Below are 24,799 nucleotides of genomic sequence, written 5' to 3'. Positions count from 1 at the left end.
ATAATAGTACGGAGCCCCATAGACAACAGGGCGGGATTTTTTTTTGTGCCCTCACAATAAGTTTTACATTCCCTTTCAACAAGTTTTGCTTGCCTTTGCAATAAGATTTGCGTGACATCGCAATCAAATTTCCCCTGGAATAAGTTTTGCGTACCCTCGCAATAAGATTTACGTTCCTCTACGATAGGTTTCACTTGCCCTCACAAAAGATTTTGACAACCGTGGAATGATTTTTGCCTGTCCTCGCAGTTTCCTTGAAATATGTTTTGCGTTCCCTCGCAATAAGTTTGAAGTCCTTGAAATATGTTTTGCGTTCCCGTGCAATAAGTTTTACGTTTACATGAAATATGTTTTGCTTTCCTTTGAAATATGTTTTGCGTTCCTGCGCAATAAGTTTTAAGTCCTTGAAATATGTTTTGCGTTCCAGCGCAATAAGTTTTACGTTTCCTTGAAATATGTTTTGCGTTCCCGCACAATACATTTTAAGTCCTTGAAATATGTTTTGCGTTCCCGCGCAATATTTTTTACGTTTCCTTGAAATATGTTTTGCGTTCCAGCGCAATAAGTTTTACGTTTCCTTGAAATATGTTTTGCGTTCCCGTGCAATAAGTTTTACGTTTCCATGAAATATGTTTTGCGTTCCTTCGAAATATGTTTTGTGTTCCTGTGCAATAAGTTTTACGTTTCCTTGAAATATGTTTTGTGTTCCTGTGCAATAAGTTTTACGTTTCCTTGAAATATGTTTTAAGTTCCCTCGCAATAAATTTTAAGTTTCCTTGAAATATGTTTTGCGTTCCCTCGCAATAAGTTTTGCGTGTCTTCGCAATTCGTTTTGCGATCAATTTATCATAAAGTTACTACCATATTTTAACTATGATGTTCATAGTGAAACCATAATAATAATACAGGAAAACAAAAACAATGATAATAAAAATCATAATTTTGTGGTTTTGATGGTACGCTCAAGATTCTCTCATTGACCGTCAGGCGGGAGCTTACGCCAAAGAAATGTAGTATCATTCTCTGTTATTTATCAATTGTAATACATTTATTTTTATATAGTTCTTTTACCTAGTCTTTCTGGTAGAAAAAAATCCTGCCCTCTCCTCTATGGGAATCCGATTTACAGTATCCTTTGAAGTACCATGGAGTACCAAAATGACCTGTATGTACTGTAAAAGTACCAGTTTTTTTGGTAAGGTTTGCCTATGCAGATAATGAAACAATTATTTCACCCATAACCCCCTTCTCCAAACATTGCAGTGCTGTACAACAGTACATTATTAATTATAGTGATAACACATTAGCATGGAACAGCAGAGGTGATCGTGGTCACCAAGCAATCACAGACCTCAGTTCACCCAGCCATTCTTTGGCACACATACTCATTAGCTATTCATTGCTAGAGTTGTGTTTGCAATTATGCACTGAAGAGTTAGGCCAGCCAAAATGAAGTTAAATATAAAATGTTTTTTTATGTCTACATTATGCAGAACATTATGTGTCCAAACTTCCTATGGTTAATCTTTCACTGTGACTAAGCAAATGTAACAGCTTACATCATGAACAGTGGTTTGAGGTACTTAGTCTTATTTATTTATTTTTTGTCAAATTTTAGACCATTTAAAATGACTGTCATTGTGGCACTAACGTATCATTCCCATCACCTCAACCTGTGATCCTTACACCAATGCCAATAAAACAATTATGGAGATTTCACGAGGTGATTTGTCGACTGTGGTTAAAGTTTCATTGTCTTGCTAGTTAGACATTGAAAGCCAAAAGATCACAGCATTGGTACAGTCAGACAGGACTGCAGAATGAGGCTGATTCCATAGAAGACTCTACAAGAGGCCTGTAGAGTATACAGGTGGGTACAACTCTATTATACTTAAATACTTCAATGCATTTTGAACTCATCAGTCTTGAAATTAACTGAATCATCAACAGGACTTCATACAACAGACCTCAAAAGTAATTGGACACTTTTGGTCACAGATGTCTAAATATCAAGCCAAGTGTCATCTGCAAACAACGGATGTTAATTAAAAATATCTTGGCCATTTTTCCGTTACTTTTAACTAACAGGTGTAAAGGTGATTTTTAGTGGATGTATGAAATCAGTTCCCCTCAAGTTAACACAAATTTCAGCAGAGAAACAACAGGTGAGGTTCATCACATAAATTATAGACAAAGTTTGATAAACAGAAAGTGGCCAAATCATTTTTGTCTTCATTTTGAACCATATGTATTTGTATTATAATTTAGTGAAAGGTTTTGCTTGAAAATTAGCTTGTGCAGTATTTCTATAAATTCCATTAGGTTTGATATTTTGCCATGTAACACAAATACATTGGTGCATTTGTCCAAATACTTTAGGTAGCCACTGTATATTTGAACTGCTACAAAGGAAATATAAAAACAGAATTGTGTATGAGACATACAGTATTTTCAGCATGTACTGTATTTTGTTTGTTTTTAGTGTCTTTTATGTTGGAACACACACTGAACTCTTAGAATGGGAATTTTTGCTCCTTTGTTGAGATTTATAGGAGGAAATAACACAATCTCTCTCCTTCTCGGTGTGTGAGAAAATTTGACTCTCTCGTGTGATGGATTTAGTTTTGTTGGCTGCAGGTACAGCAGCTTCTCAGAGATGTGCTGCAATTGGTTCCCACACACAACACAGTCTGACAGGATTTAATGTGGACAGTAGCATGGCTTTGAAACTATGGAAAGGCGCTTTTTCTGAGGAGGATTTCACAACATGCAAGCTTTTTATTCAAAGTTCTCAAATGATAAATGCAGACGTCTTGCTGCCTTTGAAATAAAGCTACATTAAGCAACATAAAATGACTAAGAAAGAGTCAAGATCCATTTTTATGACATTTATAATACTATACAATATGCTTTTTGTGCTTAAATAAGACCAAATTAGGGGTTGATTTACATGGAAACAGGCTAGCAAGAAGCAAGCGTAGGATCACCATTAATAATTTAGGAAGCATTAATTCGGACTTTTTTTGTAGAATCAGAGTCGATGGAGAATCTTGATTAGCCACAATCTTCCTCGGAGAAATAATAACCAAACAACAGAGCCCAATTTCATTACACGCTTTTTGAACGCATAATCATTGCAAATGTGCACTGACATTGTATTTAGTAAGAAAGCAGAAAATGGTGTAATATTATTCAATATGCTCCTTAGTCATCAGCAGTTGGATGTACTTCCTTTTTAACATCCTTATATGCAGTAGGTTCCAAAATGTTACAGAAATACTTACGCCAGCCCATATGGCACCAACAATCATCCATGCAATTATCTAATGTGCCAACCGTATATAAAATCATGCAGATATGGGTCAGATGTTCACATCAACCATCAGAATGGGGAAAAAATGTGACCTTTGCATGATTGTTGGTGCCAGATGGGCTGATTTGAGTACTTCTGTAAGTACTGATCTCCTGGGATTTTCACGAACAACTCTAGAATTTACTCTGTCTGTGGATGGAAATGCCTTGTTGATGAGAGAGGTCAACAGAGAATAGCCAGACTGATTCGAACTGACAAAGTCTATGGTAACTCAGATAACTGCTCTGTACAATTGTGGAGAGAAGAATTGCGGGTTGGTGCTGTTTTGGCAGTACGAGAGGGACCTACACAATATTAGGCAGGTGGTTTTAATGTTGTGGCTGAGCTGTCCATTATGTACATTTTCATAGTTAAAAGTCAACTATTATTTTGGAAACTATTAATAAACATTTCTTATTCATTAATACATCATAACATATTTGTTAAAAAAACAAAAAACTAAAAGCTTTCAGTCTACTTTAAGGATTAGATTTTGAATTTTAATTATTCTCAGTGAGGTTTTAGACTTCTGGACCATTCTGTATAATTTCGACATTGTACTATATGAATTAAGATGTGTTACATAATGGTGAGAGGTGAAAGGGCACTTTTTTCGGCCTGAATAACACACAACATAACATACTATATACAATACAATGATTGATTGTAAAGCATTCGCATAGAGTTAATGTGGCCAGATTGTGGTTATGTGTTCTGAGACATTGAGAATGGACACATTATATCTTATCTCTGTCACATACAATCTGTTCTTAAGTGCAAATTGTCCAAGTTCTGTTTTCTACTAAGCAAAAATATAATCTGTTCAAATTCCCTTACACATTACATTCAGTTTTACTTAATGATAAAAGTCAAAAAATAGTGTTAGATTCATTGAGGACTGCACACCTTTAAATGCAGATAAGCTAATTAAAACATAAAACAAAGGCCATCCATATATCAGACAAGTGAGGATTGTAGATGTTTGATGTTGTTGCAGGAAAATGGTGCAGAAGTCTACAGTGGTGGGTCTACTCTTACTAGTGCTGGCTGCAGTCGGCACGTTTGTGGCCGTTTTCTTTGGGGTGCGGGGCAAGACAACCACTTCCGAACCCAAGCCTGGCTATTTTAAGGCAGCGGTGGCTGCGGACGCTGGGCCATGCTCAGAAATTGGAAGGTTTGAGCTCAGTTATCTTCAGTGCAAGTTTTCTGTACATTGTGCTATCCCTGAACTGTTGTTTCATTGTGGTTCATTATGTAACCAAAGTCTGAGAAACATTCAATTCAAATTATTGAATTCACTTCACATATACAAATTCACATGAAATATTTAGAATAACCCGCTGAGACCTTCAAAGGGCCATGTGAGGGTACACAGGGAATTTAGTTTTTGTCAGATATCCTAAAATGTGCTTCATGTGGTGATTTAAATTTTTTAAATGACCAAATCAATGTGATTTGATTCACTACATTTGGTTACCAATCTATGCACCTGTTAGTAACAGGTGTAGCTAAAATAGTCAAACCTGTTAATTTGAAGGGGGGTCCACATACATTCTGGCCATTTAGCCATGCTCCTTAACATGACATATTCAAACTTTTATTTTGGTGCATTCTGATATTTAAAATGATTCAACTCAAGGTTGCATGCCAAATGCCCTCTCTGTATGCCCTCCAGGGACATTCTTAAGAGAGGTGGTTCCGCTGTAGATTCTGCCATCGCTGGTCTGCTGTGCGTGGGTTTAATGAACGCCCACAGCATGGGCATTGGAGGAGGGCTGTTCTTCACTATATACGATGCCAAAACAGGTATCAGCTGATCATGAAATTTCTTATTCAATGTGGTGTCCATAAACACCAAGCTGTAGTGTCTGTATGTGAATGAAGAGTTGATTTATGCTATGCATGTAGTATATGGTAAATTCCATTTGAAAGTGAGGAGAATCTAGCATGAGAGCAGGCAACAAACTCTCATGAAGAGTTGGCTAAATGGTGGCTAAACTGTATGTAATCATACGAATTGGGTTGTACGAATTTGTATGACTTTTACGCCAACCAATCAGGTGACTCTCCCTAGTCTCTTTCTAAAATACGACAATAAATTTCTTCCGTTATACACAACATACTGTACCCTTAATGCTTACGGACTCTATGGTAAGGTTTAGAAATGGGGTTTGGATTAGGGCATAAAATTAATAAGCATGCCCATGTAACTTAGCCAGCTGGTATGTGCTGTGCAGTTTGTCTAAACCTCACTCCCCTGGCCTCAAGAGGCGCACTAACGTACTAACGTGACTGACGCGAGAGGCTGTAGCCTTCAGCCTCTTCGTTAGGGCGCCCGCCTCTCGTGCCGAATCTCACTCGAAGTGGGCTGAACAAGACCAGTTACATACACAACCAAGGATTTGCTTGTCTACAATTCGTACAAATTCAAACAAACAAACAAACAAGTACGAATTTGTACAACTTTTCAAGAGATCAGGTTGGAGCACATCGTGCCAATAAATACTCAACACAGCTAGTCCTAAATCATCCATATATCATGTCAATATATTTTTGTGTGGTGTTTGTTTTTGATGTGAGTTGGCTGGTCATCATTAGTTTTTTGGTTTGACAACCCTGATTCCATACGGCAGAAAAAAGTCAACTGACTTATCTTTGAACGTTGAATGTTTGGTTTATAAGTGTGTATTAGTTTTTAAGATTTTAAGCTGCGGCAGTTCGGAACATACAACCAAATTTTCTTTCAAGGCAAGTCAGTTCACTTGGTGGCTATCTTGGGAACGCACCTTTTCTAAGGATACAAGCGGCATAAAAGAATAGCTTCTGCTTAAATGGGGAAAGACTGAAATCTCCAGTGGGTTGGTCAAGATTACTATCAAGAAATATATTTTAAATGAGCAGTAAAATCTGACAACAATGTTTTTTTTTTTTTAATTGTGCATCTTAAGCTCATTTCACCATAAAAAACACTATTTTTTCTGGCTGGTCCAGCTAAAGTGCATGTGCGTTCTCGAGTTAACTGTTCAATAACTGGCAATCTCAGTCTCTAAAAGTGGACTGTCTCTTTTTCCTGTTAGGCAGGACTTACCGTCATATTGGATGTTCCAATTTCTCCCATTTATTTTAATACATGTTGCTCCGTTTTAGGCTAAATAGTCTCTGATACAACACTCTGAACGTTGTTCGTCATTTGGCCTTTCAAAAACTCTAGAGGCGCCGCAAAATTGCTACAAACTTGTCGCATATTCCCCACTCATCAGCAAACTCTTCATTGTTGCCAATGATTTGCGGCAAGTTCACTACTGAACTGAAGAGCTGCAAACTTTGTGCAATGTATAGCAAGCTCATTTGCATATGCCAATGATGAGTGGCGAATCTGCAGAAATATATGCAGCAAGTTTGTGGCAGGTTTGCCAGAACTCTAGAGTTTTGTAAGGGTTAGCATGAAACATGCAAATCGTTTAAAAGTTTAATAATTTAACAAAACATTCTCATTTACATCCACTGTTTCGTTGCGATCGACTCAGTGTTTTTCAACCAATGAATCATTCAATCAATGATTCAGTGACGCTCATTGGAGATAACACACACTTGTTGTCACCTATTGACAAAGCTGTAAAGCTGTAAACTACACCTTGAAAACAGAAGTATGCTAGCAATGCTAATGGTACAGGTTTGATTTCATGGTAATGGATGATTTTATGATACATAGTTCAATACTATGGAATCAAACCTAAATATAAATATTAGATATAAATATATAACTGTAAATATACTGTATAATTACACATATAGTATATATTGTCTACATCTTGTTTATTTTTTGCAGGAAAAGTCGAAACCATTGATGCACGTGAGACGGCCCCGGCAAATGCAACCAGAGACATGTTTGGAAATAGTACAGACCTTTCTCAGAAAGGTATCCATTAACTACATTACATAAACTGAGGAAATAATTGGTGAAACAGGATTTACACAATGAGTGGCCTTGTGATCTGGTACCAAGGAGATAAGCATCAAAAACTATAAACAAAATCTCAACAATCAATAACTCACAGCTGAACAGGCTTCATATATAAATCTTTTTGAGGAAAGCTATAAAACTGCATCTTGGCTGAGTTAGCGCACGGATGTCCCAACAACAAAGTGCATTGGGTGCCAACACAGATCTTGTACAATTAATTAATTGGCAGACACAGTATATTTCATAGAAGCATTGTGGGAAATCCCTTTTCACTACATTCAGCGACTCCCCAAAGGAAACATTTATAGCTCAAAAGTTGCTCTTTCATAGCTCAGGAGATTTAATTCCATTATTAGTTATGTTTAATTGAAGTATCAACTTTGTCTCAGATTCTCTCTTACAATTCTTTAGGACACATCTCCATCTCTATAAAAATATCTCCAATGTTGAGATCTCAATTGTTATTTTCTTTACTGTGGGTCTCAAAATGCCACATGCTTGCATTTTTGTTGTATGGCATTGCAACTTTTTCATTACTTGCAGTTTATCTTATCTTTCAAAGAAGTGTGGTCCTGTCTCAAATCTGTTGGTGGTCTGAGATACTAACAGGCCTTTTGGGGACATGTGTGTAAAAAAATCATCCACAGGTGGTTTGGCCATTGCAGTTCCTGGGGAAATACGGGGGTATGAGATGGCCTATAATCGTCATGGCAAGCTCCCTTGGAAAGAGCTGTTTTTACCAAGTATAAAACTGGCCCGGAATGGCTTTCCTGTGGGCAGCGCTTTAGCCAGTGCCATTCGATCAAGCAGAAGAACCATTACCAATGACAAGATATTATGGTAGGATTAAATTGACATTTTCCACCACTTATGTTTTCTCTTTTTTTAACAATTAAAGCTGAAGTGTGTTATTTATTTATTTTTAAAGGTTAAACAATATAATTCTGTGATTTTTTTCAAAACATTGCTCTGTTTGTTTGAGTATACCAACCAGTCCGACACAGCAACATTGGCTCAACCAATGGCACAAGTTTGGGGCGGGACTAACTGTTTATGTGACCAATGGCAAAGAGGGGGAGTGTTCAGGGAACATGTCTGAAAACTCATTTTTGCAATAGCTTTTAATGACGTTAGTGGTGCTAAAATTAGACACATAAGCTTTCAATATTGCAATATAAGACTTTCTTGTAGTGTTTTATATGCAATACATTAGATCCACTTTTATTAACTATTTTAATGAACAAACAACAAAACACAATTTCTCATAGTTATTTGGTTTCTCAGCTCTGTGTTCTGCGATTCCACTGGCAACATCCTGCAAGAAAACGACACCATCACTTTTACAAAACTGGCCGACACTTACGAATTCATTGCAGAGAATGGGCCTAATGCGTTCTACAGTGGACCGCTTGCTGAGAACCTCGTAAAGGACATCAGAGCTGCAGGTTCTTTATTGTGCTATTTTATTATTAAAATCTGATTATAGAAATAGGTATTAATAGTATAAGTTTATCCACTACCAATAATATTTGTTACTTAGCTACTATGGCCATGTTTTACAAGTTAGATCCACTTGACTGCACATTTTAGTGTTTTGAAAGGTGCTACGTTGTGCAGTTGTGATGCCTCTGTTGTGACACAGGTGATGTGGTTCATTGATTTCCAAATATCACACAAATTCCTGCAGTGCTGCCAATAGTCCCCTATGCACAGAGGTGTTGGAGGATGACACACAATTGCTTATTAATTACTTAATCTATAACTCAGTAGGTTTGATCTTATTAAGTTGCTTAGCATCGTGCGTCACCCAAGCGTCTGTGTTGCGTGTGTTGCAGATGGGATTATAACTCTGGAGGATCTGAGAGATTACGAGCCAGTGCTGGATGAAACCCCCCCAACCTCTACTGTGGGTGAATTTACAATGGTGGCTCCCAACGCACCTGCCAGTGGCCCGGTCCTCACGTTAATACTAAACATCCTGAGCGGTAAGAACAGGGTAGAGACACTAGCTGAGCTCATCCTGTACACAAAATGATCTTGTGATTACTTGGTGACTATCACATAACAAGAACATACTCCCTCTAATTCTCATTACTATAATGCAAAAAAATCTAACTTATTATTTTTATTGTAAAAAAAAAACAAACAAAAAACACTTTGAAAAAAGTATATTATTTAAATGAATAGAAATAAATAATATGAAACATAAATAAGAAATATTGGCACACAGAGCGGCATGGCATCTGTTGCAGGGCTTCCTGTTCTTCTTTTCTAATCTTTTCTATTTGCAAAAGTAATGTTTGGGTGTCTAACATTTATATTTCTACTGGCACACTAAAGCTGAAGATATAAATAACCATCTTAAGACAAAAGCTTTTTTGAAACATCTTATGTACCTAAGACTTTTGCACAATACTATACATAATTTCTATGTCTATAAAAATTATGATATTTTAATGGTAGCATTTGCTGTACTGCCTTTAGGCAGATTTAATTAAAAACATAACAATACATTACTTAAAAGATACTGTGTTTAATTCATGAGAATCTCATTAGAAATTTGTTTACAGAATTTTTATTAGTATAATAATAATAATGATATGTTCATGGTAGCATTATTGTACTTTCTTTGTTTATGCTGATTTAATTAAAAACATAACTAAATATTACTAAAAATAACTCTTATCACAGTAATAAGAATCAAATTAGAAATGTATACATAATTTTATGGGTATAAAAAAGTTGATTATATCATGGTAGCATTTATTATAATGTCTTTATTAAAAAAATAAAAAAAAACTTTGCTACAATTATTGTATTCCAGTAATGAGAATTTAGCGTAATTCGAATTCTTTACATAATTTTTATGTTTCTAAAAAAAGACTATATTATCATGGTAGCATTTGTTGTACTGCCTTTACTTGTGCTGATTAATTAAAAAAAATACTAAACATCACTAAAAATACCACATTACAGTAATGAGAATCTAATGAACAATAATCATTGAAAATAATTGGAATTGCAAACTAAATAAAACATAAAATCTCAAATAAAAAATACATATACTATATACTTATTTATTTTGGGTGAAATTGGACCTGGATGTGTTTTTGTGGTTTTCAAACTGTGCACTGTTATAGATTTAGCCTTTACCATGTACATTTGATAGGAGTACAGAAACATCTATTTGATACTGATCACACAGCATGACCATTAGTAAATAGTTTCCTCTTGTGGAACGGTCAGAGGAGGAAGTAACTTCCAAACCTCCCAACTTTTCTTTGCTGTGAGCTATTATAATCCCTCCACCCTTTAAACTGCTGTGCCTGTCCTCCTGTCTCCCGCACCAACACTAACGTGGGCTGTTTGCCACTAATTGGACACAAACCAAGCATGGAAAAATCCATGCCGGCAACGTACTCCGACCCTTTCCTTGGGGTTCCACCAGCAGGGGATTCTCTGAAGTAGCCTGTCATCTGAGATTCATCAGCTTTGTTTTCTTTACACTGTGCTGGACGCTCTCTGTGTCTCGGTCCGTTCAGACACCCACTCTGTGGCTGTACTGATGAGATACTTAGTCATTAAGTTGGAGTCTGACAGGCCACGGCTGTCGATAATTACTGTTAGCACTTGTTTGTCACAATATTGCTTTTTTATTCACTCGTTATGAGACATGCTCCATGCAGAATCGCTGATAATTGTTCAATTATTTTTTATAGACGTGTCTTGAATCAGTAGCCAAGACAACTTGAGAGAAGTTTTCAATAAGACACTAAAATAGTGTCATAATTCACTCATCCTCATGTTGTTCTAAAAACGTATGAATTTCTTTCTTCTGTTGAAAGCAAAAGGAGAAGTTTAGCATAATGTCCAAACTGCTATTTTCTGTACAGTGAAAGCATACCGTGACCACGGGCTCAAGATTTAAAAAAGGTGAAAATAAAGGACCATAAATGTAAATATGACCTGTGTGCTATATTCCATGTTTTCTGTAACCATATGATATGTTTATGTGAGGAACAGACCAAAATGTAAGTTGTTTTTCCCACTGAAAATATTCCCCTCCGCCGTAGTCATCAAATCTCATTCACGCTTCAGCATGTTCTTGTATAAATAATACCAAATGCATTGGATCTCACATGTCTCATGCACTAGACAAATACGATATGCAAGAAGTTGCAGAAGTGTGAATGAGATTTGAGAGCATGGTTTCATAAAAATATCAAACAAATTGTACCGATTACTTTATTGGTACTTTTATAGTGCTTTTTTGTCCTTTTTGGAGCTAGACAGCCTCTGATCACAGTATACTGTCATTTGGCAGTTTTCCACTGTACGTTACGGTTCGACTCGCCTCAACTCTACTCGCTTTACTTTTCTGAGCTTGCATTTCCACTGCAGTTTAGTGCCCCTCAAAAAGTGACATCACTGAAACAGGTCAATATGGGAAAATCCAGTGTGAACACTATTTAAAACAAAATGCATACATTGGAATGAGTTTTCATTTTAAGAATGAACTATTTATTTAAAGTAATTTCTAAGTGGATGATATTGTCATCTAGATGAGCAGGTTTACAGTAGGTTTTTTCTGTTGTACTGTATATATGACAGCTAGTATGGATGATGAATAATAAAATGCAGTGAATCTACCAAACTCACACTCCCTTTGACGTAGGTTTCAACTTCAGTCCTGACAGTGTCTCCACCACCGAAAAGAAAATCCTAACCTATCATCGCATAGTAGAGGCATTCCGATTTGCGTACGCCAAGAGGTCTGTTTTGGGGGATCCAAGATTTGTCAGCATCTCCGATGTAAGTTGTGCCCATTTAAAAGGTTTGTTCACCCAAATGAAAATTCTGTCATCATTTACTCAAAAACATATCATCCAAAATGACAAAAAAGCACCATAAAAAGTACTTTTAAAGTAGAACATATGATTTATATGCTACACTGCATATGGCTTTTAAAGCCATACAATTGCTTTGTGTGACAATTGCTTCTTTTTCAACTATTAAGGAATCATTATTTGGAAATAAGTGATGGAATCTTATTCCTGTTGCCAAATGATGAGGCCATTTCAGATTTCAACAGAGCAGATAAAATAAATTAGAGAAGCATTTCATACAATTCTTGTATTAAAGTTGTTTTACAAACTGAAAGAGTTTTCACAGGCTTTTTAGAGGCATACATGAAATCCAATAATTTATCCTAATTTATTAAATAAAACGCATTTAAAATGTATTAACATATTCATTTATATATTATTTTATAAAATACTAGATTAGTAAGATTACAGTAAGAATAATTTAGTAACACACTAATGTATAAATGTTTTTGATTGACTAAGAAGAGCCAGCTCAAGAGCCATTTGTTCGGGAATCAGACTACACTGGGTGCACTGTATGTTAAGCCCTGTAGATTCAAAATAACCAGCTCATTAGAGTCATTTGTTCGGGAGTCGTGCTACTGGTGGCACTGTGTGTTTTGAGCTGTAGATTCAAAAGAGCCATTTCAGAAGAGTAATTTGTTTTTCAGGAGTCAGACTACACTTTTCGCTCTGCGTGTTTAATGTTGTTGATTGAAAAGAACTAGCTCATTAGAGTAATTTCTGTAGGAATAGGACTACACTGTTCACGCTGTGTGTTTAAGGGAATAATTCACACAAAAAATTATATTCTCATTTACTCACCATCATGCCATCCCAGATGTGTATGACTTTCTTTCTTCTGCAAAACACAAATTAAGATTTTAAGAAGAATATTTCAGCTCTGCAGGTTCTCAAAATGCAAGTGAATGGTGACCAGAAAGGATATAAAGGTAGCATAAAAAGTAATCCATAAAACTCCAGTGGTTAAATTCATGTCTTCAGAAGTGATGTGATTGGTCAAGGTGAGAATCAAATAAATATCTAAGTCCTTTTTTTAGAATAAACTTACACCTTTGTCCAACGCAAACCAGTAGGTGGCTTAAATATTGATTTGTTTCTCAACCACACCTATCATAAACCTTCAGAAGACATGGATTTAACCATTTGATTTTTATGGATCACTTTTATGTGCCTTTATGTGCTTATAGGACCTTCTGAGTCACTGACGTGCACAGAATGGGGGCTACAGGGGCGCAAATTGTTCACAAATCACAAATATAAAGGTGCCCTTATAAGCGGAGGTGCCTTTAAGAGCATGGAGATTCAAGCAGAGGTATCTTTACTACAGCACAGTGTTCCGTCCACATCTGCGATAAATTGCATGTTCAAGATAATACGACTCAGCATGAAAGTCATATAAATCATATAGTTTGGAAAATCATTTTAATAATTTCATAATTCATCACATCCTTTTATATGTAGAGACAACTGTAAGTAATCTATTTGTAGGTTAATTTTCTCGAAAGTGTAAACACTGAGTCTCTTTGGAGCAATGAAAATTCCTCTGATTGTTTTGAGCAACCCGTCTATCCCTACACAACAACATTGACTCAACCAATAGCTTGAGTTGGGGGCAGTACTATCTGTTTGTTTGATCAACCTCAGTCGTGGGGCATGTTCAGAAAGCTGTATGAAAACAACATATATATTTTTTTATACTAACTAAAACAACTGTCATGAACTGTTTTACTCTCTGGATAATGTTAAAGCTTGTTGCTACAAAATGTTCATGGATGTTGTTATCAGTAGAACTGAATGCCTGATTTGAATGTAAAAACACATGTATTTGTATTTTTACATTTATATTCAGTTGCTGTTCTGCTTGACACCAATTACTTCTTGGTCAAGGCTGCTGCAGATATCAATGATGATCAAAGCCTTTATTGAAACCGACATACTACATCTCACACTAATCACAGAGCATAAAAATTGTGTGCTATTGAACAGCTCATTGTACTGTCACCCTTTTGATCAGCTGTGCTTTCAAGCTGTAGATTAATGTGCCATCTTAGCAGGGCTGCAATAATTACGTATCTGCTCGCCTCCTCCTCCTCTTTCCTCTGTCAGTTCATCCAGAACATCACCTCAAAGGACTACGCTGACATGATCCGCCACAAGATCACAGATAATACGACTCAGCAAGAGAGCTACTATGAACCTGAGTTCTTCATCCCGGAAAATCATGGCACATCACATCTATCAGTGGTGGCAGAGGATGGTAGCGCTGTAGCCGCCACCAGCACCATTAACCTATAGTGAGCATTTGCCTTCTCAGACCTTGAAAATGGTGCAACAGATGTTCTCCAATTGTATTCTTCAGTATATTCATCTGCTATTAATTGCAAAGCGAGTTGATTAAGTCATGACTTTACATTTAAATGAATAGTTCACTCAAAAATGAAAATCGGAGATGTTTATGCTTTTCTTTCTTCTGCAAAACAAAAAAACTAGATTTTTAGAAGAATTTCTCAGCTCAGTTGGTCCATAATATGCAAGTGAATGGTGACAAACTTTGAAGCTCCAAAAAGCACATAAAGGCAGCAACAAAAGTAATCCACACGACTCCAGTGGTTTAATCCATGTCTTTTGAAGCGATCTAATAACTTCTGAAGGAAAACAGACCAAAATATAACTACTTTTTCACTATAAATCTTGACATTGCGGTCCCAAGACAAGATCGTGATTTCAAGCTCGATTACACTTCCTGGCACCATCTAGAACTCTGTGCACGCGGCAAGCACTAGAAAGTGTAATCGAGCTTGAAATCTCGATCGTGCCTAGAGACTGCACTGGCAAGATGCGCAGTGCAAAAGGAAATATATTTTGGTCTTTTCTCACCCAAAACTGATTGGATCATTTCAGAAGAAATGGATTTAACCACTGGAGTCTTATGGATTACTTTTATGCAGCCTTTGTGTGCTTTATTGAGTTCTAAGTTTTGGTCACCATTCACTTGAATTGTATGGACCAACAGAGCTGAGATATTCTTCTAAAAATCTTAATTTGTGTATTTCTGCGGAAGAAAGGAAGAGTATACGATGAGAAATTTTTCATTTTTGGGTGAATTCCTTTAAAATGTTCTTTTCATTCTTGCAGCTTTGGCTCCAAGTTCATGTCGAATTCGACAGGAATTCTACTCAACAATGAGATGGATGACTTCAGTTCGCCTTTGATCACAAACAACTTCGGAGTTCCACCTTCTCCAAACAACTTCATTGTTCCACGTGAGAAAACACACTCACATCTAGGCGGTAGTGGCCCCTACAAGTATTTGGACACTTCAGCGACACTTAAAATGCATGAAATTCATTGCATCAGAAAACAAATGATCAAACTAAATGGCTTCTGCAAACAAATTATGTTATACCATTTCATTTTCAGTGAATGTGTCCAAATGCTGTTTGGGGCCACTGATGAGATAATAACTTAATGGCATTCACTTAACTGTACATGCAACACAATGAAGTCATGTGATGTATAACACTGCTTGAGACATTTCCTTGCATAATGTGTGCTGCAGTAAGTTAGTATTCCAAACATGAACTTCATTGTATATTTGAAGATTTTGTTTAATTCAGTTGTTTGGTTATTTTGTTTTTTCATTTGTTTGCTCAGATAAAAGACCCATTTCTTCTATGTGTCCCGCCATCCTGCTGGACAAAAACAAAAAAGTTAAAATGGTGGTCGGAGCGTCTGGCGGAACAAAGATCACCACAGCAGTCGCACAGGTGCTAAAGATCCCCTTTTTTCATTTATTTAGTTCAGAGAGTTAAGATGGACCTAGTTCCACCTTTCTCACCCCATGGATAACAGACGTCCTCTGTGCAGGTCATTTTGAACGCACTGTTCTTCGAATACGACCTGAAGAAGGCTGTAGTGGATCCAAGAATTCACAATCAGCTCAGTCCAAACACAACACAGGGAGAGCCTGACTTTGACAAGGTGGGTTGAGCAATGTATAGGACTATAAGGGTCATTTTTAACAATATGCAAAGATAAAATAAAATATGACTAAGATCAGATGTACAATATATATACATCTTATCTGTGCTGTTGGGGAGTGTTGGTGTAAGCATTTTTGAAAGGCTGTATTGCATGAAAACATGTCCAGGTGACATTTCACACAAAAATATAATTTTATATACTTTAATATACTGTATTACAAAAATATATATTTTTGGGGTTTGGGTATCTTTCCCTGTAATAAAGTAAAAATTACTGTAATGCAAATGAGCATAAATTAAAGGCTATTTTACAAATACTACCATTGTGTTAATACACTTTATTTTTTATATTTTGACTGTATGTTTTATTATTTATAATTACAAATATTTTTACTATATTTTATGTTTATATTTGGTCAAATATTTATTTTTAAATGTATTTTTTTTAATTATATCTTTTTTTGCTTCACATTAATAAGAATTAGGTGTGGAACTATGCTTAATTGTCACTTTTTGAGGTGAAATATGATCCCAGTATAGTTTTTTGTACTATTCACCTTAATAGTTTTTTTTGTATTTTTTTATTTGTCATAAACATCTTTATCTCCATGTTCTTTGTTTGTTCTGAATAACCAGTGGTTATTAAACCCACATAATATGAACCCACAGGCCGTTTTGGAGGGTCTTGCACTGAAGAACCATGTTACAGAGGTGTCAACGTCCACCGGGTCTGTGGTTCAGGCCGTGGTGCGGTACAGTGCTGGCCTCAGCGCTGAGTCAGACCCTCGTAAGGGAGGCTACGCAGCTGGCTACTGATGGCCGACTCAGCAATCCAAGTTATCATCCCAGCTGCAGGCAGTGTAGATGTGACATTGAGGCAACTTAGGCAGGGTATCTGCAGGTTTGAAGGAATAAACTTTAAGGCTTTTTAAGGCCTTAAAGAAAAATGTAAGATCACTTTCACAATAAAAAAACCCACATTAAATAATTAATTAGCAGGTAAATGCAAAACCACTTAGGCTACTTGGATGTCTCTGGAGATTTTTTTTATATTTGATTGTGCATTTATGTAAAGTATGTAGCCTATATTCTGACTCTTCTCATTAGTAATTTGTTTTCCAGTAAGACGTGACGCAATAGACCTTATTCACAGTTGCGCCATGTTTGATTTTGAATGGGAATGGAAATGAGGCTGTGAGGGATAATACCATCTCTTCAATGGTAGTTCATTGACGAGACTGTACATCTATATTCCTCACAGCCTCGTTGTCATAAAAATCAAATATGGCGCTGCTGTGAACAAGGCCCAGCATGTGCTGAATAATATTTATATATATTTTCTTGGCAGATACCTTTAACAAATACTTTAACAGGTAGATAAAGGGTAGTTACTTTAAAAATGAAACTTCTGTCATCACTGCTCACCCTTGAGTCAGCCATCGAACAAAAATGGAGATGTGTAGCAAAACGTTTAGTCTCAGTCACCATTCACTGTCACTGCATCTATTTTTCATTCAATGGAAGTGAATAGTGACTAATGGTTATTTTTGTGTGAAATATCTCAAGTATAAGTCAAAACTCGTCAGTTACCTTAAAATGACAGTTTAACCCTTGTTGTGTCAATTTAAAAAAGTTACTCAGAGGTCCTTAGAGAACCAACATTTTTTTTAACCAATATCTGTCCTGATCATTACCAAATATTCATACATTTTCAGGATTTTAACTCTTTAAATGCCAGTTTGTTTACATAATATCACTGTTGTTGTTTTTTACACACACACAAATTTCTCAATACACACATACAAAAAACAAAAACACATCAATTTCAACACATTCACACAATTTTAGCTGCATCATGTATTAAATTGGCCTGAAGTGCTCTATAATACAGCAAACAAAAAATAGGAAAAAAGCATGTAATTGCTCCATAGGTTACATGAGATAAATGGCTCCATCTGGTGGAAAATATTAAAAATTTACATTTTGAAGCCTTTAACGACCAAGTACCTCTGTCAGAGATAAGACAGGTGAATCGGACCTGGCCAATCAAAATATAAATTTATGATTTCTCATTGTTCATCAGAGGTAATAATGTACACACCCTGCATTTAATGAATAAGGAATAAAACACTTTCAAACACTGGATGATAAATATGCGCAGAGAGAAAGCATAAATGACCTTATTTCATTCTTAAAAGTGAAGTGTGTCTTTTTTATGTTGATAACTTTCTCCTATCCTATCACAGCTAAATAAGTTTAGTAAGCCATCCTTAGGTGTATCCACAGTGACACAGTAACACTAACTCAACCAATTGCGTATTGGGGCGGGACGATCTGTTTGTACGCCCAATTCCGTTTGGTGCTGCCAATGGTGCAGAAATTAGACACTTCACCTTTAATCTTTTAGTGCCTTTGTCTTGTTTCCTAGTAAAACAAATATCTAGACACTTTTCAAACAAGATAATACACCTGATGAGCAAAACTACATGTATTAGAATGTATCTTGTATTTTGTTACCAGATGTATTCTTTGAAAACAATCTTTAAAATGATTGTTCACCCAAAAATGAAAATTCTCTCATCATTTACTCACACCTCATGCCATCCCAGATGTGGATGACTTTCTTTCTTCTGCAGAACACAAACAAAGATTTCTAGAAGAATATCTCAGCTCTGTAGGTCCAAACAATTCTAGTGAATGGTGACCAGAACTTAGAATCTCCAAAAAGCACATAAAGGCAGCATAAAAGTAATCCATATAACTCCAGTGGTTAAATCCATGTATTCTGAAGCTAAATAATAGGTGTGGGTGAGATAAAGATCAATATTGAAGTCCATTTTTACTATACTCCACTTTAACTTTTAATATCCTTTGCAAATTAACCCCCCCCCTCAAGAAGAAATTCTTCTTGCATATCACCACCTACTGGTCAGAGCTAGTCAAAGGTGGAGATTTATCATATAAAAGGACTTAAATATGTTACTGTGTAATTGCATTTGTTTGATAGTTTGGGGAAGGAATAAAGGCGGTATACTAAGGAGGTTCCGAATTATCCATTCGCCTCCTGGCGTGTCGGTCAGAACACAGGATAGGATCCAAACAGCCAGGTTCCATTCAAAAGGGGTTTATTTACATTGAAGTAGCCACAAGTCACAGGCACATGACAGGTTGCATATTCAGGTAGTCAGGTTGATATGAGGATATAGGAGAGGATTTGAACAGGTTTATACTTGTGTGTACGTGTATATGTGTGTGTGTGGTTAGTCAGTCATGGATGCACACTTTACACAACAAGTTATTTTAGCACATATCACGGGCATGTATTTCGTCTTGGCTTGCTCCGCTGTATAATGCTGTTGATTGACAGGTGCTCTAAGCTCCGCCTTTCCAACAGTATTTATTGCCCAAAAATAAATCTGTTTGGAATTTTACGAGTGATTATGAACTTTAAAGCTGGTCTTTTGTCTGAACTGAGAGTTACATGCAGGCAAGTAACATTGTTGCAAGTCTAAACAGGGATGTCTCAGGGGAAGAAGTTTTAATCAAGCTTCTAATAAGAGCTGAAGTGTGAATAAGAGTTGAAGTACTCGTTGTAATGTCCCATGAGTATGTGGCCCTACCCAGAGGCACCTCAACCGAACATCAAGCAGCATCATTTATGTGGGGAACAGATTTGGGGGGCAATTTTATGATGTGATAGTATTGGTTCGTTCAAGTCGTCCTGAAAAATCGTGGTTGGAGATCGTTAATATGATGTGATGTGCATTCAAGTGATATTAGTCACTTGAATGCACATATAACTCTCTTTTTCAGTGCAACACCAAACATTAGGTTTTTTTATGCTTTATCTATTTTATCTTTCTTATGCAGTCACATATAATGATTTCTGAACCCCTTTACTTCATAAATCAGCTATATGAGTCTTATTCTCTGGCATGCTTTCTTGTTTTTCTTCATTAACAGTACAAGAAAATAAATAAATGCATACAAACCAAACTGCACAGTTAAACTCTATAAGTTAAACTGAATTATTACCATTGCTTCCACCATGATTCAACACACAACTCAAAGAAAATCCCAAGTTTCCCACTGGTAATCACGACATCTGTGTTCATCTCGGAAATACAATCATTTCATCATGCATCCTACAGTATATCCAAATACTGGGTATTTAGTATACTTTCACATCAGCAGTGAAGTAAATACTTTTAGTGCATAATATAAGTTTGCGAACTGGGATGCAGCCCAGTATGTAACGACTCATATTAAAGGTCACTGTGTGAAGTCTATTTAGATCATGCTTTCATAGAGCAAGTTGTACAGCCATGGTTTGAGCACAGTCCTGCCTCTTCTTTTTACCAATATTGTTGCATTGTCTTTTGCTTTTCGGGGGCGTTTGTTTCCGTCTGGGTTTTTTAGAGCTGTTAGGTTCGTGCTGGTAGGAAAAGGTCAGGCTCTTTCACTGTTCCCGGCTCTAACAGAGGGGCTGACAATAAAACCCTGTCACATGGCTCCTGTCGCTAGAACAGCACCACCATGGACTATCCAGACTTTAGTCTGATTTGTATGGTGGAACACAGTTTGAGACTACACTTCTAGAATGTCAGTTTATGATTTTGATTGCTTATGATTTGACAGTTAGACACCTGGTCTCTCTAATCACTTTCAGTCTACAAACTAATGAGTAGAGGCAGATGATATTGAGTTTAAAAACCTTGCTATATGCAAAAAGTTTTGAATGTAAGCTGAATGTTAATTTTGGAATGGCATAATTCTATATCACTCTTACTATTTACTGTATACATTACACATGCATAAATGAGTTAGAGCTATTTGGAATTGGATACTACCATACACTGCTAACAGTATATACCAGTGGCATAGCCAAGTGTGGGCTGGGGGTCTGGACCCACCCAAATGAGGCCCAGGCCCACCCAGAATATTATGGCAATTTTCCACTGCACATTACGGTTTGAATCGACTCTACTCGCTTCACTTTTCTGAGTTTGCTTTTCCACTGCAGTTTAGTGCCGCCTCAACATGGGTGGGACTATAGGCAGATCGTCATAGTTGAACCGCCTCTACTGCCGTGACATCATCTTAAACGCGACACAAAAATGACTGACCATAAAAAATAACACGACCACTAGCTGTTAGCTACTAGCTCATTGTGCTGCATAAAGCAGTTGTTGCATGGTGATTTTACACAAGTTACATTGGCCTAGTTGTTTTAGAAGTTTTCCACTAGCTGGTCAACTAAATAAAGTGAAGCTTTCAAGCAGAGTATAGAGTTAATGAAACAAAATGTACCATCCTCCATTGTGGCTGAGTCCAGGGCACTCTCCCTCCCCTGCTCGTCAGTCTAGATAGAGACGATTTGGTCGAACCGCTTCCACTTTTCCTTGATGGTTCTGTAGTCACTTTAAAAAAGTTTTTTTACTTTTCCCTACACTATTGGTGGGTCCGGTGGTAGCGGTGTGCGGCTAACAGCTGAAACACTTCCTAAAATACTTTTTCGTTTTGTTTGTCGCTAACGAGAGGACAGTCTGCATCTCGTTTATTGACCACAGCATGGTTTGACGCCCAGCCATTTCTTTTTAGAATTCGAAAGTCACCTGAACAAATGATACTGCTATAGGTGCTGCTAATGTCCCGTTCTAGATTCACTCTGACCAATCAGTGATCTGCAGGTTTTTAATGTCACATTTAATATCGGATCGGCTTGCTTGGAACCTCGACCGAGGTGGTACTAAAAAAAGTACCAGGTACTATACGCAATGGAAAACCCACAAAAAGCGAGCAGAGTCAAGTCGAGTTGTACCATGCAGTGGAAAAGCCCCATTAGAGATTATTCTTTGACTTCAAAAATATATTCATAAAATAGTATAAAAAAATGCTTAAATTCACATTTCTGAACTGTTTAAATGTGCTGTTTCTCTGTTGTTAAGGAAAAAACTATTGGGGCAAAACTTGGCCCATTCATTTTTATTGAGGCCCACCCAAAAGTAATTTCCTCAAAAGTAATTTTTTAAATGGTACTACATTGTTGTCTCCAGTGTTGGATAATAACTAACTAGAAATAGCAATGTATAACTTAACTACATTTTTATAATTTGTTTTAGCAGCAAGACATGAGCATTGCTCTATTTTTATAATCATGCAGCTTTTCCATTAATAAGCTACATTTTACGACCAGTAATGGTTTAGCATCACAAAATGCTGCATTTGTCACATGGGAGAGACAGTAATCAGACGTGCTCAGCTGAACTCTCATTTGTAGCACTGGGAAATCCAAATCATCTAAGTGAAGGGGTTCTTTCGGATAGTTACTTAATCCCATAAATGATTCGCTAATTCGCTTGAGTGAAGTGAAATATTTAGTTAATTGGTGCTGTTTATTACATTATACTTTGATTTGGTTGTATAAAATATGGTGTTCTCTAGATTTATTTGTTTATAATTAATATACATTTATTTGTTCAATTAAATGTGGTCACCCTAATTAATTATTAGGTCATAAGTAGATATTATTTAATTCTGCAACAAGAAAAAAAAAGATTGACAAAAACAGGGCAAAAACAGCCTGTTGAATTCTAAGGAACAGAGAGAGGAAGGCAAATGGTTATGAAAAACTAAATGACTTGACTGCTGTCACAAGTGGGCCTCTGGGAAAAAAATAACTACAAAAGAGTAGAATATGGCCCTTTTAAGTGTTTTGAAAACAAGTAATACAGAGTCTTATTTAAGCTGAGCATGAAGCAAAACATGAGCAACACAAGAGGAACTGATTCATTAATTCATGGTGGGAGGTGAGTGAACAAGCAGCATTTGCATGTTTTAATAATGCATATTCTGTCCCTTCAAGGAAAGCCCTTTGCATTCATATCACTGTGAACACACATAAAACTGAATTTAATCACATTACGCTTTTCAGACTATTTTTCAGTCTTCATGATTTATGCATGGTCTTATTTAAGCGTGCGCCTGTTAGACATAAAGGGCTAATACTGACAATTCTTTGAGAATGATCTGTCATCTGAAATCGTTTTAACAGGGTCAATTAAAAGATCAACACTGAGTGCTTAAAGGCATTAGAAAATATTTATTATGATGTGTCATACAAAAAATAAATGCACTTAAATGACATTTAGTGGGGATTCTATGATGTCATACAGTCTGCTGTCGCATCCTGGGAAATTAGTGGAGCTTTTTATTATGCATCCATCAACTTTATTACAACTATCTCTGATTAGTGCCAAAAACATATGAGTATGATATTTTAAAACAGTGGTATTAAGATCAGTTATAATTACAGTAGAATTTCATCATTGAAGGAAAACTAACACACAGTAGTGGCTGAAAATATTGGTGCCCTTGTTAAATATGAGTGAAGATGGCTGTGAAAAATAAACTGCATTGTATATCCTTTTGATCTTTCATTCAAATATTGCAGAAAATCAAACCTTTAATTGAAGTGAATAAATTGAAAGAGGGGAATTATCTCATTATTAATTCAATATTTTCCTCCAAAACACATTGGCCACAATTACTGGTACCCCTAGAAATTCTTGAGTAAAATATGTCTGAAGTGTATTCACATTTATATTTGACATTTTTTAGTGCACCTGGGTTACTAGGAACATACACATTTTCAGCTATGACTTCCTGTTTCAGAGGGGCATAAATATGAGTTAACACAAAGGCCAAATTCCCTTCATCATCAATCACAGTAGGTTAGACTAAAGAATATAGTTCTGATGTGCAGCAAAACGTTGTTGAGCTTCACAAAATGGGAAGTGGCTAAAAGAAAATAGCTAAAACATTTAAAATGCCAGTTTCCACCATCAGAGCAATAATTAAAAATTGGAGATGTTATGAATCGACCTGGAAGAGGACGTGTGTCTATATTGTCTCCACACACACTGGTTAGAATGGCCAGAAATTCACCAAGGATCACAGCTGGAGAATTGCAGAAATTAGTTGAATCTTGGGGTCAGAAAGTCTCCAAAACTACAATTAGACATCACCTACATCACCAAAAGTTGTTTGGAAGGGTTTCAAGAATAAGCCTCTGCTCTCATCCAACAACAAAGTCAAGGATCTTCAGTTTGCCAGACACTACTGGAACTTCAATTGTGGCCGGGTTCTATGGTCAGATAAAAAATTGCTTTTTGGCAGCAAACAGCAGAGATGGCTTTGGCATACACAGAGATGGAATACCACCCAATGCCCACAGTTAAATGTGGTGCTAGATCTTTAATGTTGTGGGGCTGTTTTTCTGCCAGAGGTCCTGGACATCTTGTTCGGATACATGGCATCACAGACTCTATCATATACCAATAGATAAAAAATCTAAACCTGGGTCCTTACAATGTGCCCTGGTTGAATCTTCCAGCAGGACAATGATCCAAAACAAACATCAAAATCAACACAAAAATGGTTCACTGACCACAAAATCAAGATTCTGCTATGGCCATCCCAGTCCCCTGACCTGAACCCCATAGAAAACCTGTGTGGTGATCTGAATAGGAGAGTCCCCCAACATGTACCTCTGAATTTGAAGGATCTGTAGAGATTCTGTATGGAGGAATGGTCTCAGATCACTTGCCAG

At 36.6% G+C, this 24,799-nt stretch overlaps 1 protein-coding gene across 2 annotated transcripts; it reads left to right on the top strand.

Moving 5' to 3' along the window:
• Positions 1-1,718: 1,718 nt before the first annotated feature.
• Positions 1,719-24,753, top strand: ggt1b (gamma-glutamyltransferase 1b). 2 transcript variants are annotated; one of them, XM_052115905.1, is made up of 13 exons: positions 1,719-1,870; positions 4,331-4,526; positions 5,028-5,158; positions 7,182-7,271; positions 7,964-8,156; positions 8,601-8,761; positions 9,152-9,301; positions 11,992-12,128; positions 14,312-14,499; positions 15,341-15,468; positions 15,860-15,972; positions 16,073-16,186; positions 16,858-24,753. In XM_052115905.1, exons 2-13 carry the CDS (start codon positions 4,354-4,356, stop codon positions 17,002-17,004), a joined length of 1,725 nt encoding a protein of 574 aa, XP_051971865.1. In that variant the 5' UTR covers positions 1,719-1,870; positions 4,331-4,353; the 3' UTR covers positions 17,005-24,753. The 2 variants fall into 2 exon arrangements, with proteins under 2 accessions (XP_051971865.1, XP_051971863.1); XM_052115903.1 differs by having other exon boundaries at positions 1,723-1,870; positions 4,350-4,526.
• Positions 24,754-24,799: the final 46 nt, after the last annotated feature.

This window comes from Xyrauchen texanus, chromosome 43 (assembly GCF_025860055.1).
Source record: "Xyrauchen texanus isolate HMW12.3.18 chromosome 43, RBS_HiC_50CHRs, whole genome shotgun sequence".
Lineage (NCBI taxonomy): Eukaryota > Metazoa > Chordata > Actinopteri > Cypriniformes > Catostomidae > Xyrauchen > Xyrauchen texanus.
This window is presented reverse-complemented; position numbering and strand designations above follow the sequence as displayed.